Raw genomic sequence first — 18,942 nt, 5'->3', positions numbered from 1 at the left:
AAGCACATGCCAGAGCTATACTGTCATATTGGATACACACGTTATGGTAGATAGATAGCATAATAGGTTTTTATAATAAGATATTGCATGTTGATACTTTGAGAAATAAGTGCATTTATTAAGAGCTTGACCAAAAGCATAATTAAGTGAAGATGAGAAGCATTAACTTGGGACTATTCTTATACAAAGAAAGTAAAAATTGTCCAGTGAGTATATGGCTTAAGTTGTTTGTCTAGTAAAGAACTAGTCTGAGATATCTGTAGTCTTGCCTTTTATAAATGGCCCCCACATATCTGTCAGGGTATCTTTAGCTTAATAATATATCTCTAGCTGTGAAACAGAAAATTTTTCTATTAAGCTTAAGACAAAACTTGTAAATTTGTTAATTAGTACACAAATACATAGTTATTTTGTACCTGGCAGACAGTATCATGCTGTTCTAGACAAACTCAAAGTACTGAAAACCAGTTTTAGAAACTGCACAACCTAGTCTTCAAGAGCCATCACTGGAGCCCAGAAGAGAAAAATAAGAAAATCCTGAGACTATGTTGTATAAGTTTTTCCTGCTTTCATAGCTTTTTTTCTTTCTGACCTCACAGTTACTCTTATAGCAACAAGATTTCAATAACCCTTACTCCCTAAGAAATAGCCAGAAATGTTACTCATATTTTCTAGCAGTGATTTGTTTATCATTTAGTTTATCCATATTAGATACCTATATTTTCCAGCAAAAATTATTTTATTATTTGGTTTATTAGTTTATACATCTATACTTGGGAGACCAGTATAGTGTGCTCATTAAAAGCATGATTTCTAAAGTACCTAGATTCAAATCCCATCCTATCTGCTTAATAGGTTTGTGACTTAGAGAAGTTTACGTAACCTCTCTAAGCCTCAATTTCTTTATTCATAAAAGTTGTTGAAGGAAATTAGTGATATGGTAAACAAAAAGTACTTAGCACTGTACTTCACGTGTTGGCCACTTAATAAATAGCAGTTACTTTTATCATAATTGTATAGTTGGATTCCTCTATTTGGCATGGAAAACAGTCATTTATCTCCTACTACATAACCAGATATTAGAGTAAAGTAATAGACTTGACATATTTATTGGCAATTTTTAAAATTGTAACTATCAATCTAGCCAAAGGTGCAGTAAAATGAGCACACAAATATGCTCATGGAGATAAAAAATCTTATAATAAACTTTTTGATAGAGCAATTTGGCAGTATATACTGATAGCCATAAAAATACTCTTTGAGTCTGTAATTCCCTGTCCAGAAATCTCTAAAGAAAGAACCAGAGATTCAGACCAAGAGTTACAGCTGCTTGCATTTGATAATGTTGTGTGGGGTTTGGGAAAGGGGAAAACTTAAATGTTCAATAGCAGGGAGTGACTGAATAAAACATGGTATTTTCACATAATTTATACTCTGCAGCTATTAAGAAATATTTGATGGTATGGGAAAGTGCTCACAATATACCATTACATTTTAAAAAGGGACATAAAAACATTATATAAAATACTCAAATTTTGTATGCAAAGAAATGCATCCCTCCTTCTTTCCCTTTTTCTCCTCCCCTAGAAACAAGAATGTAAAGGAATATACATCAAAGTATCAACAGTGTTTATCTCTGGGTGGTTGGATTTCAGTTTTTGTTTGTTTGGGTTTTTTTGTGGTACACTTCAGTGTTTTCCAAATTGTGCATAATAAACAAGTTACTTGGCACACCTTATATGAAAAACAGTGGTGGAAAGATTGGGTGCTAGGTATCTGTTGTTTATCAGCAGTGACTTTATTGAAAAAAAGCTTTGAAAAACTGAAAGCTGTTTTCTCGGATCTTGCTTGTCTCCAAAACTAAATCAATTTAGTTGGTTTGGGCCAAGAGGTGGTTAAATTGGATCACAAGAAAAGTTGTTGACACATTCTAGGTGTTCCTGAGTATATTGGTTTTAATGCAGCAGATAAATAAGAGCTCAAAGGAGAGTTGATGTTTAATATGAATACAAGGAAGCTTTTTGCAGAATTAAAATCAAAGTAAAGTTTAATTAGGTTTGCAAAGAAGATTATTAAGAAAGGAACTTGGTTTATTTAAATTTGATTTTCCCAAAATATTTGAGACAAAGGGAGACTATTGTGCATTTCTAGTGGAAGTTTCATAGAAAAATAAATATTTTGTGACTGTAGAAAAATACTTAAGAGCATTTTGCTTTTTGAGATAACTTATATTGTAAAGTAATTTTAAAATACCAGCATCATAAAAGAATTATAAGTTGTTATAATTTTTTTTTAATTAGGATCCAGTTTATGGAAAAGGAAAACTTGGAGAAATCCAGGGACTTATTCTGGGCATGTTAGATACCTTTAACTATGAACAAGTAAGTAAGCTGCTTGCTGTATCTCAGACTGTCATAAGGCAGAAAAGCCATTGCTTTTCTTTTTTTTTATTTTTTAAATTTTACACCTATACTCTTTTTTAAAAAATTACTATCTACTTATTGGAAGTTAGATAGAGTGAGATATGTGTGGGGTTTTTTTTCTGTTTTTAAATTTTTCTTGACCTTAATTTGTATACAATACACACACACATAGACATACACACTCCAGTGTGGAAATGCATCTAATTCAGATTTATTTTCTTTTTTGATTCATTGTCAGTGAGACACGTATCTTTTTTCAAAATGAAAGTATGAGAAATTTTCTGTAAAAATAATTGAATACAAAGCTGTAACCCATAAAAAGAAAGGGTCGGCATGGATGTACAAAATTGCAAAATAAAATTAAATGAGTGTTCTTTTAAATGCTCTGTAACATATGTTTGCCACTAATGCATAAATGGTCATCACTCTTTCCTTAACTTAAAATTACCTATAACTTTAATTCTCAATAAGAGATTTAAGATTTTTTTCTTAGTGTACTTCAAAGTGACTCATGAAACCACCTAGGAAAAGTGCCATTTAGACACATTAGATATAATGTCTGCTTTTTAAAGAGTCTGAGAGAAGAAGAAGAAAAATCTGGGTGACTGAGCTTTTCCTAGAGTGTTGTAAGAATTGCAGTTTGGCTAAACAGAGCCCAGTGAAGCTTGATACTCCTGCAGGCACACATTCCAGGCTAGCAGAAGTAAAGCTGAATGCAAGGCAGAACATTTTTGCCAATTTTGGACTTATGGAAGAGGAGAAAAAGATGCCTTGATTGGGAAAAAATAGAATAAACAATTAGTTTTGCATTACAGGCAAATTTAATAGCTAAGCTGTATAGAAAGGAAAGTGGACTGCACCTAGCCCTATCTTACCCTTTGGGACTGACAGAAAAGAGCCCAACTCCATAGCCAAATGATATATATGAGTGTTGAGAATTAGTTATAGTATGAAAGCAATACTTTATAAGCACAGAGAGCCTTAAAATGACTTAATGTGATATCTCTAAAAATGTTTTTATGTGACTTAATGACAGATGTCACAGTCTTGAATAGATTCAAATGACTTATAAGTGCTGATCAAGAAAATGTGATCTCTCTGCCCAAGACAGATGAAAACTGAGTAATGGCCATTAGCTTTTCCAGTGAAGGGTTATTTGAAACATTGCCATAAATGCAATTTCAGTAAAAAATCAGGGATCCAGATTTGGTTGTATTTTTTTGTTATAACACTCTGAGCTGTTCAAAAAGAGAAGTTATGGCCGGGCGTAGTGGCTCACGCCTATAATCCTAGCACTCTGGGAGACTGAAGTGGCCAGATAGTTTGAGCTCAGCTGTTCAAGACCAACCTGAACAAGTGTAAGACCTTGTCTTTACTAAAAATATAGAGAGAAATCAGCTGGAAAACTAAAAATATATGGAAAAAATTAGCCAGGCATGGTGGCACATGCCTGTAGTCCCAGCTACTCAGGAGGCTGAGGCAGTAGGATTGCTTGAGTCCAGGAGTTTGAGGTTGCTGTGAGCTAGGCTGATACCAAGCACTCTAGCCCGAGCAACAGAGTGAGACTATGTCTCAAAAAAAAAAAAAAAAAAAAAAAAGAGAAGTTATTATATAAATGCAATAAATAAATAGATTTAGCCTTATCTAGTCATTTGAAAGCCATCAATACTGAATTAAACCACAGAATGGGAGAACACACATTTCTCAGTAGTAACTAGTGACAGACTTAAGAATCTTAATAATATGTATACTCATCATTACTGTGCACATTAATATTAACTGCTTGGGTTTGGAGGTTTTGATGTTTGTTTCTTTCATCAACTTTATGCCTTTATAATGTGTTTTAGTTTCAGTTGTTTGTAGTTGAAAACTAAATAAGTGTTATTCCCCATGCATCTTCTCTATCTCTTTCATTTTATAACCTTTGGTTGTTTGTTTTCTGTTTTGGTCTTTCATAGACTCTGCTGGAAACAACAACTAGCCTTCTAAACCAAGATCTCCATTGGTCTTTGTGTAACCTTAGAGCTTCAGTCACTAGAGGACTGAATCCCAAACAGGATTACTGCTCTATATGTTTGCAGCAGTACAAGAGACGCCAGGAAATGGCTGATGAAATTATTGTGTTTAGGTAAGAGGGGGAAGGAAATGTTGCATGTATGGTGTGTGTGCATACGTGGCGTCACCGAGCAGGAATACACGTGGATACACAGCCAGTCAGCCATTCTAGCAGTGAACATAACAGGCAGGTTCCTGCCCTAACAGACCTTACAATCTGTGCGGGAATGGGGAGGGGTGGAGGTTAGGGTACTCAGGAAACAAATCGGTGCAGAGAAATAAGAGCTATGAAGAAAAATGAAACATGGGGCAAAGGGATGGAAGGATGAAGTGTTCAGGGTAAGAGTCTATTTAATGAGGGAAGACATCTCTAAGGAAGTGACATTTTAGCAGAATTAGGTAGGAGTGAAGGTGCTGAGAGGTGTTTGGATTCCAAATATATTTTAAGGCTAGGGCTAACTTGCTGGGGTAACAGATATGGAGCATGAAGGAAAAATGAGATCTTTGGCCTGAGCAGCTGGGTGAACGTGGTCTCATTGTCTAAGATGAGGAGGAATGCGTATAAGGAGCTGGAAGTCAAGAGTTTTATCTTGTACATGTTAGGTTTGAGGTGGCTATTAGACATCTGAGCAGGGATCCCAGGTAGACAGATATTCTAGTCAGAAATCTAGAGACGTGTGAGCATTGGAAATGTAAATCTCAAAATCATCAGCATATAAATGATGTTTAAGCCACAGTGCAAAGAGAGAAGCGGTCTCATGCAGAAGTGAAGGGGTTGGTCTCAGGAGCAAAGGCAGCTCATCCATAATACATGGAGAGAAGCAGCCTAATATGGACTCAGAACCAAACTTCTTGAGTTCACATCTTGACTTTGCAACATGCCAGATGAGAGACTTTGGACAAGTTATTTAACCTCTTTATATCTTAGTTTCCTCATCTGTACATTGTGATGATAGTAACTATCTCTAGGATTTCATGAAGATTAAACAAGATAATTTATGTAAGGCACTTATAACAGTGCCTGATATGAGTGAGCACTGTGTAAGTGTTAGCTATGCAGGAAGATTGGTAGATTTGGTGGGTGTGGGGGGAGTAGTTCCCATCACATAAAGAACCCATTCATTCAACAAATATTTATTGAGCACCTGCTGTATGCCAGTTACTGTTCAAAGGCATAGGATACAGAGAATCCTGATATAAAACCATCCTCATATAGCCATCTAATCTTTGACAAAGCAGACAAAGGCATAGGATACAGAATGAACAAAAACATAGAATCTGCCCTCAGGGAGTTTACATTCTAGTGGCAGTGGCATATAATAAACAAGCAAATAAGTGAAATACCATATAGTAGTAATTACTATGGGAAAAAAAACATGTTAAGAGAGAGAGTCTTGGGGGGAGATAGAAATATTATAGAGTGGTCAGGGAAAGACTCACTGTTAAAGTGACTTATGAACAGACAATTTTAAAATTAATAAAAATACAATTACATGAATAAAAGTAAAACATGGTATAGAGGAAAGAGAATGTTGGGAGCTACTGATTTATAAAGAGTAGGCAGGGAAAGCCTCACTGCTTAAGTGACATTTCAGTAAGAGACCTAAAAAGTAGCTGTGCATATCAGAAGACAGTGCCCCAGGAGGAGGGTCAGCAAGTGCTAGACCAGGAAGCAAGAGCGTTCTTTGCATGCCTAAGGAGCAGTGAGGGGGCAGGCTAGAGGTGTCTGAGCAGAAAGAAGCAAGGGAAGATGAGGAAAGAGGACTTCAGAGGAAGATCAGAGGCCAGCCAAATCATGTAGGAACTGGGTCTTTATAAAGAGTTAGACTCTTTCTAAAATGAGAAGCCATTGGATGGTTTTGAGGATAGGGGTGACATGATCTGACCTATGTCTTAAGAACCACTGTGACTGCTGTGTAAGCCAACTGACCACTTAGGCTATTGCAGGAGCCATGTGAGAGAGGGCCCTGGGTAATAGTAATGAAGGAAGAAGCAGTAAGAATCTGGATATATTCTGATAGAGAGCTGACAGGATTTGTTTATAGATTGGGTGTGGGGTGTGGTAGAGACTAGTCAAGGATGGCTCCAGAGTTTTTGGCCTTAGAAACTACAAGACTGTAGTTGCCATTTATTGAGATGGGAAAGGTTAGATGAGAGCATGCAGTGGGGTGGAGTGGAATGGAAATCAGAAGTTTGGTTTTAGACATGTTAAATTTAAGGTGCCTACTAGATATCCAAAGTAGACAGAGTTCTTGAAGAGAGAGAAAGAGAGAGAGGGAGTTTAGAGTGAGAAGTCCGGGCCAAAAGTATAAATTGGGTAGTCATCAGGAATAGGTTGTATTTTAAAGCTATGAAACCTGTAAGTAATCACTAAAGGAGTAAGGCTAGTTATAAAAGAGTATAGAAGAGAAAGTTTATATATAGAAAGAGAAAGGGAAGAAAAAGAGTATAAAGACTATAGAAAAGAATTTACTTCTGAGGTGATCCAATATTTCAGGTTGGAGAAATGAGGAGAAATCAGTTAAGATGACTGAGAATCACACTCAATACTCAACTTCTAGGAGGCTTATTTGGTAATTTAGTGTAATCAGTAGGGAATTTCTTCACAGGCATAATGTAAGGATTTACCATAGCAAAGACATTCTTGTAAATGTTTAATCAAATCACAGCCCTTGCCTTGAATTTAATGAGGCAGATCACTCGTTATTATCAAGCCACTTATGTAATTGTGATTTTTCCCAACTCCTTTTTTCTCAAACTATCTAAAAAGACTGTCAGAATTTCATAGTTTGAGAAATGAACAGAAGTTCTTCTCATCCTCCAGGTGGTTTGTATCAGAGAACTGTGATTCTGTTCCTACTCACAACTTAAGTATACAAATATGTCAATCTAGATTTTTAAAGAGAAGACAACAACAAGTACATTTCCTTTCTTATGTCTTACCCCGTACAACCATCAGTTCATTCCAGCTTATTAGAAATCTTTATTGCTTATAAGTACACTGTTATCATAGCTTATGTTTATGGATTTTATGATAATGAAAAGTGCAAATTGGTTGCCTTCGTTTTGCAGCTGTGGCCATTTGTATCACTCATTCTGTCTACAAAACAAAGAATGTACCACAGAAATTGAGGGCCAAACAAGATGGACATGCTACAAGTGCAGCTCAAGTAACAAAGTAGGAAAACTAAGTGAGAATTCATCTGAAATTAAAAAGGGAAGGATAACCCCATCACAGGTAAGACTTGTTTTCATGGCAAGATGGAGATAGTCTTTTCTTACCAATGTCATTTATGCTTGCCCTCATTCTCTTCAGGTCCTATAGAGCTCGACAGGGTTTCCTGATGGCTATTGAGTGCATGAAATCTTCTGTTCAGTCCCATTTAGTGTTTGAAGAGCCTTTCCTCTCTGCTCAGCACTGAAAAACATGATTTGAAAGTAACAAGACATTTTCTGCTCTTTAGTTGAACAGATAGGGGGGTATGCACACGTGAGGCTGCTTTTAAGAACCTTTGACAGAATAACAGGTCAGCAAGCACAAGTGAGTTCTTGCAAGTACTTACCACTGTGAAGCAGGGCTGATGATGGACAAGGTACAGACTCGGATGTTGCGTACATGGTTTTCTCAGTGGGGTTACTTTTTTCAAAGAACCTGATGGAATACTGTTCCTTTGAGAGGCTTTTCATTGCCTTTGGTGTATGACTAATGGACTAGACAATAATTTTTATTTATTTTACAACCTTTTTAAAGCAGAGTTTGAACTCTACTGTTTAATAACTTTTGGGAGAGCAAAACTTGACAACGTGAGGGGTTCAATGTGGAGAAGAAGTTACTAGGGTTATCACTTGACCCTTGTGCTGTCCTCAGCTGTACTTTCTCTTTGAAGTGGTATCACATTTGCTACTTCCTGCTCCTTCCTTTGTGCCACCCTATCCTGTAGGGTGGTTGCCCTCTTCCCACATACCCACACCTCTTGCAGTGAAGAAAGACAATAATCTGTTTCACTGACTTTCCTCCTACCTTCTGTCAGAGCATGTAGAAAGGGGAAATCTGTATGTCACTGACATATAGTTGAATCCAAATGTCAACAGCAGCTTTGTTTATGAGGTTATACTGTTCTGCCAGACAGGGGAGATGTTCTGGCTTTTTCATTGTTTAGGAAACTCCAGTAAGATCAAATCTAGATGCTTCTGAATAATGGTATACAAGCTAAAACGAGAACTATTTTGGTTTTTTCTTAACTTTCCCTTTAGTTCTGTCTCCCTTGATTTTCTTGTATAGATATTATAAAAAGATCTAGTGGGTTGGTAACCTAATGAAGAGGAAATGAAATTTATTATATACATGCATTAGATGTTTTTTTTTTTTTTTTTTTTTTTTTTTTTTTTTTTTTTGAGACAGAGTCTCACTTTGTTGCCCGGGCTAGAGTGAGTGCCGTGGCGTCAGCCTAGCTCACAGCAACCTCAATCTCCTGGGCTCGAGTGATCCTTCTGCCTCAGCCTCCCGGGTAGCTGGGACTACAGGCATGCGCCACCATGCCCGGCTAATTTTTTATATATATATCAGTTGGCCAATTAATTCCTTTCTATTTATAGTAGAGACGGGGTCTCGCTCAGGCTGGTTTTGAACTCCTGACCTTGAGCAATCCGCCCGCCTCGGCCTCCCAAGAGCTAGGATTACAGGCGTGAGCCACAGCGCCCGGCCGCATTAGATGTTTTTATGTTATGTCTTCACACCAAGCTTATCAAGTTTATGAAGGTGATATATTCCTTATTTTACAGCTGAAGGAACTATCTGTAGCTCAGAGAGGGAGGACCAGTATTTGAACTCAGTCGTGTAGGACCATCACTGCCCCAGTTTTCCTGCCTCCAGCCTGTTCTATTTTTATCATTCTGACTTAATTGAAACCAAATTTTTAAAATATTTAATACCATATGGCAATGCTAATTAAGAGTTCTCAGCATTGTGCGAACCATTCACATTTCCAATTATGAGAAAATTTTAAATGAAAATACTAATTCTATACTATGATGACTTTTATTAGTTACATGAAAGTTTTACTTTGTTCTGTTAATTTCCTTTGAATATCTATCAGCCCTGGTTAAGTTACAATGCAATGCCTGGAGGGTAGCACAAGTGAGGGTCCCAGTGACTCAGAAATCAAGTGGAAACTTCCAGTCAGCTTCCACCTGTTACTGTAAACAGTGAATGCATTTGAACTTTCTCACTGCCTTTGTTATGTGATCCTTCTACCAATTAGCTTTTTCTTTCATCTTTTCCCATGACTTGTAATAATTGATTTTTACTTATTCAATTTCTGACTCTTAACAAGATGCAACAAGTTATCCTCAAAAATGTGGTCCTGGCAGATAAAGTCTTTCTTCTTGCCTCTCCTATCTCACTTCTTTTTTCATAATCCTCAGTATATACAACCAATAACTCAGACATATTAGTTGCTTACCAACAAGTTTACACAGACACAATGGGAGTTATTTCCCAGAAAGCCTACTTTCCTCTAGAATAAATACTTTTATTCTTCATTAATAGGAGAAATGACCCAAATTCCTTTCTTTCCTTATCTTCTCCCTTAACCCCTCTCCCCCCAGGCCTACAGCAGCTCAGTCTGAATCCTTCAGGTCTATAGAATAGACCTTGTAAGTCTATCTGATTCTTTTTTTGATTTCTCTATATATTACTCACAGATGAAGTACATAGAAACCAATTTCAGCTGGGTACTCATCATTTTATTATATTTTCTCAACAGATGTTATTTACTTATATTACTTTTATCAAATAATTTAAATTTTACCTTGAATTATTCCTTCATTAAATTTGTAGTAGCAAATAACCATCTTCATTGGCACTGATTAGCATTAGAAAAAATTAGCTTCCTATTAATTCTTTTAAAAATAGTAATTGTTGGTCAATAGGCAATTTGATATAAATTCAAAAAACAAACTTAAGATTTACTAGGTTTAGTTTAAACATTATTATATTATTAACCGGGTTTGGAGTTCATGAGACTGGGGGTAAATAACACTTTATTCTAGAACATTCAAGTTGTTATTCCTTTTAAAACTTCAAAAAACAAGAGCATTTAGACACTCATTGGGAGTTTTATAATGTATTGCTTGAAATCAGCCCCTATTGGTAGGAGCCAAGAACATTAGATATCAGAGGCTCTTATTTTCCACCAAGAGCTAAATATCTGAGGAGGAAAGCAACTGGAAATACACATACAGCTGCCCACTAATCCTTCAATAATCACAAAAGGAGAAAATTAAATGAAATAAGCTGATTTTCCCCCCTGTACTTAGAATTGGTTTTATTTCTTGATTTTTAGAGTTGTCTAAGAAAATGTTTTGACTTTTGGGGTAAATCTATAAACAATATCAGAGGGAAATATTTACAACTTCCAGGTAATTATTCAGTAAATGATATTTATTTATGTTCACTGGGTATAAATTTCTGGGAATCATTGGACATTGCTTATTTATTGTTAACTCACACTGTAAATTGCAGATTTGCTTTATATTCCATTTAATGAAATAGGAACACTGGTTTTAATGCCTTGTTTTCATTCGTCCATTTTTAAAGAGTGTTAGCTTCCTGTTTTAAACAGGTTTTATTCAAATTAAATATGAAACAGTGAGATTTTAGTGTTTGGCAATAGCACCATTTCTCAAAAGGATATCTTCAAAATTAAACTTATAAGTTATATGAAGATTAATATGTCTCAGAAGTGCATAGAGATGAGCAATGATCCTAATATAAATGAAACTTTTTGAGGAGACTTTTGCCCATTTTCCAATAATCTTGCTATTATACTCTAGTACTTAGTGATTCATTACTTCAGTCAATATGCCTTGCTTGGGCCAAATACTCCTCTAGGTACAAATATACGTTGATGACAAAAAAAAAAAAAAAAAAAGGGTATGATTCCGTCCTGCGCGGCTGTTCTTTGGAGCAGTAGTTGTGTATCTCCGTCCACCTTCTCTCCTACTTAAGTGCGTGCCACCACCCCATGGAAGATTCGATGGACATGGACATGAGCCCCCTGAGGCCCCAGAACTATCTTTTCGGTTGTGAACTAAAGGCCGACAAAGATTATCACTTTAAGGTGGATAATGATGAAAATGAGCACCAGTTATCTTTAAGAACGGTCAGTTTAGGGGCTGGTGCAAAGGATGAATTGCACATTGTTGAAGCAGAGGCAATGAATTATGAAGGCAGTCCAATTAAAGTAACACTGGCAACTTTGAAAATGTCTGTACAGCCAACGGTTTCCCTTGGGGGCTTTGAAATAACACCACCGGTGGTCTTACGGTTGAAGTGTGGTTCAGGGCCTGTGCATATTAGTGGACAGCACTTAGTAGCTGTGGAAGAAGATGCAGAGTCAGAAGATGAAGAGGAGGAGGATGTGAAACTCTTAAGTATATCTGGGAAGCGATCTGCTCCTGGAGGTGGTAGCAAGGTTCCACAGAAAAAAGTAAAACTTGCTGCTGATGAAGATGATGATGATGAAGAAGATGATGATGATGATGTAGATGATGATGATGATGATGAGTTTGATGATGAGGAAACTGAAGAAAAAGCTCCAGTGAAGAAATCTGTATGAGACACTCCAGCCAAAAATGCACAGAAATCAAACCAGAATGGAAAAGACTCAAAACCATCAACACCAAGATCAAAGGGTCAAGAATCCTTCAAAAAACAGGAAAAAACTCCTAAAACACCAAAAGGACCTAGTTCTGTAGAAGACATTAAGGCAAAAATGCAAGCAAGTATAGAAAAGGGTGGTTCTCTTCCCAAAGTGGAAGCGAAGTTCATCAATTATGTGAAGAACTGCTTTCGGATGACTGACCAGGAGGCTATTCAAGATCTCTGGCAGTGGAGGAAGTCTCTTTAAGAAAATAGTTTAAACAATTTGTTAAAATTTTCCGTCTTATTTCATTTCTGTAACAGTTGATATCTGGCTGTCCTTTTTATAATGCAGAGTGAGAACTTTCCCTACCGTGTTTGATAAATGTTGTCCAGGTTCCATTGCCAAGAATGTGTTGTCCAAAATGCCTGTTTAGTTTTTAAAGATGGAACTCCACCCTTTGCTTGGTTTTAAGTATATATGGAATGTTATGATAGGACATAGTAGTAGCAGTGGTCAGACGTGGAAATGGTGGGGAGACAAAAATATACATGTGAAATAAACCCAGTATTTTAATAAAGTAAAAAAAAAAAAAATCATAGTTCCCACCATCAAGTAGTTTACCATCTAGTAAGGGAGCTAGACAAAAATTAAATAAAGAAGCATTATATCAAATATATAGTTTCATATTGAGATAGGTACATAATTGATATGAGAGGAAAGAATAGAATGTTGTGGGGAGAATAACATGAGGGAAGCCTCCTTTGGATTGAGTGGTCGGAAAAGATCTATCTGCAGAGACAACATTTAAGCCAAGACTGAAAGGGTAAGAAGATACACCAGGCGTGTGAAAAACACTTCAGGAGAGAGAGAACAGTGAACAGCAAGCAAAAAGGATCGGAGGAGGCAATGACGTGTTCAAGGAGCTGAAAAAAGATCAGTAACTGGAACATAATGTCTAAAAGGGAAAATGGCAAGGAATGAGGTTAAAGAAGTAAGTAGGCAGGGCCGGAGTAGCCTATAGACCCTGGTAAAGAGCTTTGTTTTTATTTTTTGGAAACATTGAAGGGTTACAGGCGTCCTCAAACTATGGCCCGTGGGCCACATGCGGGTGTTTTTGCCCGTTTGTTTTTGTACTTCAAACTAAGACATGTGCAGTGTGCATAGGAATTTGTTCATAGTTTTTTTTTTTTTTAACTATACTCCAGCCCTCCAACAATCTGAGGGACAGTGAGCTGGCCCCCTGTTTAAAAAGTTTGAGGACCCCTGGTTTAACACAAAGGAGATGGTATGACTCAGTGATTGTGAGTGTTGGAAATGGATGGACAGCCACATCTGTATTACCAGCCCAGTCCTCACCTCTTTTCCAGAGTTGTGTAACAACCAGACTCTTATAGTTCTGTAAATTTGTACATCTCCCTTTGATACAGAAAAAGGTTGTGTCCAAGAGACCTAAGGATGACAGTGATACCACAAAAGTGTCTTCAATCTGTATGTAACACTAAGGCTTTGATAGAAGTATGAGATTAGGACATAAAAAAATTCCGTTGTCCAGTAAAATGTGAAAAGATATTAAATTTTACCAGTGATCAAAAAAATGTAAGTTAAAACAGCAATATGATGCCTTTTTTTTTTACTTATTAAACTGGGAAATTTTTAAAAATTAAAATTTAGAATTAAATTGGCACACATTAAAAATACGTATGCATAGGCTGGTCCAATGTAGTGGGTTATCAGAACTTATTAACATTAGTGTCACTAAAGTTGGTATTCAACCCCCCCACTGCTAAATTTGACTGGCTAAAAAAAAAATACATATGCATTTATACTGATAAGGACATGAGGAGACAGATACTTTTTTGCACTACTAGTATGAATGCATATTTGTACAAGTTCACAATCCCTTTTCTAAGTCACTGTGGCCAGATATGTTCAGAATTCAGAATTTTTTGGATTTTATAAAGGCAATGCAGGGAATTCCACTTCTGGACAAGATACATTTGGAATTTCTTAAGGGGAAATGGACAAAATATATAAAATAATGCTTCTTAAAACATTGGAAGTCAGTTAGTGAAAAATAGCAACTCTCTGAAAGACAAGAAACAAATGACATAAATGCTAGGATTGCCCCTAAATTACTGCCTAGAAGATGTTTCCAAGCCACTATTGAGAGAGGCAGAACTTATCTGTCTCTCTGAATCAAGGAGACAGAGCTAAGAGTCTACAGAAGCCAAGGTAGCTAGAGTTCATAGGACAGAGTATTAGAAAAGAGAGCCACAGAGAATGAGAGCTCCAGAGAGCTGCAGAAGACAACTTTGACTATTCAGTCAAGTACTCACCGATTTGTATGAGGAAATGACTTGAGGTAAAAAAGTGCCACATAAAAGGACTAGATGGGACAGCATCCCAAACTCACATAAAGCCAGGAATAAAACCTGTACCCACCGGCCAGCTTGGAAAGCTTTATAATTCACAAGGCAGTATTGAGAGTGCTGAATAAAGTCTTAGCCTCAGTAGCGTGGAAAAAATTAACCCTGGACTAACTGCTGCTTTGATCCCACCTAGCAAAGCTTAAAACCAAAACATAAAAAGATCAAACTATTTCCAAGTATTTTAACCACTTCCCAGAACAAAGCTCAAGAATATACCAAGAATTATAAAATTATCTGATACTCAACAAGGTAGAATTCACAGTGTCTGACATTTGACCAAAAATTATCAGGCATGAAAAGAAGCAGGAAAATACAGGTCATAATAAGGAGGAAAAAAATCAGTCCATTAAAACTGACCCAGCAATGACACAAATGATAGAATTAGCAGACAAGGACATTTAAAGTTATTATAATTGTATTCTAATGTTCCAGAAGCTAGAGGAAAGATTGAACATGTTAAATAGAGATATTGAAGTTAGAGCCAATAGAACACGTAGAGATTAAAACTGCAGTGTCTGAGATGAAGCATTCACTAGATGAGACTAATAGCAGAATGGGCATGGCAGGAGAAATGATTAGTGAACTTAACTATGTAGCAGTAGAAACTATCCCAAATCAAACACAGAGAAAAAAGACTGAAACGAAATGAATAGGTCATCAGAGAACTCTGGAACAACTTCAGATGATCAAATGTACATCTTGTTGGAGTCCTAGAAGAAGGGGTAGAGGGAGTACAGAAAAAATATTTAAAGAAATGTAACAGAGTTCCAGTTCCCGTAATGGCAGAGTAGCCTATATTGAATGAACACTTCTGCCAATAACAATCATAAGATCTAGGCAAAATATGAAGAACAAAAAAGTATTGTTTGGAAAACAACTGGAAGCAGGCAGAACTCCTAGGGAATATAAATTTTGAAAGAAGGGAAGCAAACTGGAGGAGCTCTACATTTAACTAGCTTTTCCCTAGGGTACTTCTTGGTTTGCCTTGGAGTACTGGTGGAAAGAGCTTAAATAGAAAGTAACATTCTTACTGGGATGAAGAAAGAGAGGTGAAAGCTCAGGGCTACTAAAGCAGCTCTAAATTGAGGGGGGAAATCTCCGAAAGGAGGGTATCACAGAAGAGGGATCCTGAAATTTTCTTTACAGGTTTCCAAACTGCATATAAACAGTGCTTCAAGAAACCCAGCAGAAAGCAGCATTAGGAAAACTAAGAAACTGAGCAAAGATTTCAGCAGCTGTGTGGTACTGAGTTTTGAATGTAAATGCTGCTATGTTAGAGGGATTAATAAATACCTTAAATTTTGTGTTGAAACCACACAGGGCCATAGTTAAGGAGTAAGGGCTTTCCCAAGATTAAGGGCAAAGCAAAATAAATCCTCTCTAACAGCCAAAGCCCAAACTATCATGGGATCAATAGGCAGAAGAAGGAAAATGTAACCTATAATCAAGAGAAAAGGCAACCATAGAAACAGAGCTATTAATGCACCCAGATGTTGGAGTTGATAGTTAAAGACTTTAAGTTAGAAATTATTTTTATTTTTATTTTTATTTTTTTTAGAGACAGAGTCTCACTTTGTTGCCCAGGCTAGAGTGAGTGCCGTGGCATCAGCCTAGCTCACAGCAACCTCAAACTCCCGGGCTCAAGCAATCCTCCTGCCTCAGCCTCCCGAGTAGCTGGGACTACAGGCATGCACCATCATGCCTGGCTAATTTTTTGTATGTATATTTTTAGTTGGTCAATTAATTTCTTTCTATTTTTAGTAGAGACGGGGTCTCGCTCAGGCTGGTTTTGAACTCCTCACCTCGAGTAATCCACCCGCCTCAGCCTCCCAGAGTGCTAGGATTATAGGCATGAGCCACCACGCCCAACCTTAAGTTAGAAATTATAAATATGTTAAAGGATTTAGAGGAAAAGATCAGCAGAATGACTGAACGCATGGGGGAAATCTCAGCACAGAAATGGAAACTATTAAATAAAACCAAGTGTAAATTCTACAGCTAAAAAACATATCTAAAATTAAAATTTTATTAGATATCAATAGCATTTTTAACATTGAGAAAAAAATTTTATCAGTAAATTTGAGGACAGTTCAATAGAAATAATTGTAACTGAAACACAGGCAAAAAGCATTGGAAAAAAGTGAAGAGAGCTCTTGGTGATCTGTGAAACAATATCAAGAAGTCTAGCATATTTCTATATATCAAATTTAAAATATATATAATAGGTATATATATATATATATGTGTGTGGAACATAAAGAGAAAGAGAGGATAGGAACTAGGGAAGTTTGACCTAATAATGTCTGAAATTTTACCAAATTCGGTGAAAAAAAAATCAGCCATAGATCCAAAAAGCTCAGCAAACCTTTGGAAGGATAAATATAAAGGAAACCATACCTAGACATATCATAGTCATAGTTAAACTGCTGAAACCAAAGATAAACAAGAAATCTTAAAAGGAACCAAAGATAGGACAACAATAAGGGTGATGGCTGACTTCTCATTTTAAAAAAAATCGAGGGCAGAAGACAATAAAATGATGTCGTTAAAATGCTAAAAGAAAGGTAATATGGTACATCTATTGTACATTATATAACCTTCCCAATGTGGACTAGAGCATCCTCCCATAATCAAATGCTTATATAAATAAAGACTATGAGTAGCTTTACTTTTATTCAGATCAGCTTCTGCTGCCAGATGACTTCTGGTTCCAAATTTTTTTAAAAAAACAATCCTTTTGGATTTCAGAATTATAGGAAAAGGGTTTTTGGACCCATTTTACTTGACATAAAAATTAGCAATATGTATTTTTAAATGTTTACACCCTTTAAGCAGGAACTTACAAGAATCTGTCCAATGGAAATAATCAAGCTTGTGTGTCAGATTATCTATAAGGATTCTTAAACAACATTTTTAATAATAATAAAAAAATGGAAAACAATCTAAGTGTCCCAATAGCCCACTGTTAGTTGAACCATTTATGGCAGTGGTCCCCAACCTTTTTGGCACCATTTTGGTATCATTTTGGCACCAGGGACCAGTTTCGTGTAAGACAACTTTTCCATGGATGGGGAATGGCGGGATGGTGGAGGAGAGGCAGAGCTCAGGCAGTGATCGAGGGATGGGGAGCGACTGTAAATACAGATGAAGCTTAGCTTGCTTGACTCCTATTGTGTAGCCCTGTTCCTAAATTTCATGGAAGACAATTTTTCCACAGCAGGGGTGGCATGCAGGGGAGGGGGGTGTGGACTGGGTTCCTAGCAGCTAACAGGCCACAGACCAGTACTAGGCTGCAGCCCAGGGGTTGAGGATTGACTGCAGAGTTATGGTATGTCTAAGCAATTAATGAACCACTTTGTAGCCATGAAAAACCACATTGTATAAGGGTATTGATACAGTGAAGTAAATGGTCATCACATGCAACATAAAGAGATCACAAAACTGTGTGATTCCAAATGTTAATAGTAGTTATTGCTGTATGGTTTGATAGTGATTTTTATTTTCTTTGTTTATTCTTTTATATTTTCTAAATTTCCATTAGTGAACATGTATTCCTTTGTAATCAGAAAAATTAAGGTTGTTTTTTTTTTTTTTTTTAAGTAAGATAATAAAAAGGTATTCCTATTGTTTTTAAACTTTAGGTCAGATTGATTCTCTAAGTCAGGAATCCTTTTATTAACAAAGATCACAAAAAGTTCAACATTATTAAAGCCAGTAGCTTTAGTATACCATATCCCCAGATCTAGTGTCTGCTCACCTGGATTTAAAGTGTCTCTTTAAGCTTCATTGCCTAAGGCATTTCCAGAAGGAATCCTGTTAAATAAAAAAATAAGATCTTTCATGAGAGATGCTGAACTGTTTCTGTTGCCACTTCAAACAGTCTCTGACTTAATCTCTGGAGACCAGCCTTCTCAGATAAATTGTCCACCACCACATCTAGTTCTTGGCTTGTTTTTAAAAAGTCTGCAGATTCTTTCATGAGGTCATTTTTTTAAGCTTAAATATCTACTTTGCTTTGAAAATCTATTTTCTCCTTTTTCAAAAAGAGCATACCAGGAGTTAAAATTGGATCATTTTTAGCAAGCTACATCATACATCTGGAATGAATTCCAGAGTATTAGTATCATGGTATGTTATAGCAAAGACTGTCAAGTCTAATTTTTGCAGACCTGCTAAATCTGAAAGGGCAGTCTGGACAGCCAGCCAGCAGTTTGATCATTGTACTGAGGTTTTTTCTGAAGTTATTCTTAAAGTCAGAGAATGAAAGCAAAAAGGTCTGTAGTGTGGTTCTACTTGAATAGCAATGCCACAGTGATAGGAAATATCTTTATCATTTGTACTGTAGGCTCTTATAATTAGATTGTTATAGTTGGAAGAGGCTTGAAATCT

The 18,942-nt window shown here is 36.5% G+C and overlaps 2 protein-coding genes across 4 annotated transcripts in view; both read left to right on the top strand.

Moving 5' to 3' along the window:
• VPS8 (VPS8 subunit of CORVET complex) overlaps window positions 1-18,942 on the top strand; it is a 216,251-nt gene that overhangs the window by 170,053 nt on the left and 27,256 nt on the right. For 2 of the 3 annotated variants that reach the window (XM_076003373.1, XM_076003368.1), the window contains exons 42-44: window positions 2,301-2,381; window positions 4,382-4,551; window positions 7,551-7,716. In XM_076003373.1, the coding sequence (XP_075859488.1) occupies window positions 2,301-2,381; window positions 4,382-4,551; window positions 7,551-7,716 (417 nt within the window). The remainder of the gene's footprint in view (window positions 1-2,300; window positions 2,382-4,381; window positions 4,552-7,550; window positions 7,717-18,942) is intronic. The other variant, XM_076003376.1, reaches the window with a different exon arrangement.
• On the top strand, window positions 11,407-12,532 carry LOC105855743 (nucleophosmin-like). The gene is given in 2 exon segments (XM_076003363.1): window positions 11,407-12,359; window positions 12,362-12,532. Coding segments are annotated over 2 exon segments (891 nt in total). The 5' UTR covers window positions 11,407-11,503; the 3' UTR covers window positions 12,397-12,532.

Source organism: Microcebus murinus, chromosome 1 (assembly GCF_040939455.1).
Source record: "Microcebus murinus isolate Inina chromosome 1, M.murinus_Inina_mat1.0, whole genome shotgun sequence".
Lineage (NCBI taxonomy): Eukaryota > Metazoa > Chordata > Mammalia > Primates > Cheirogaleidae > Microcebus > Microcebus murinus.
The sequence above is the reverse complement of the archived record's forward strand: the minus strand, read 5'-3'. Positions and strand labels throughout refer to the sequence as shown.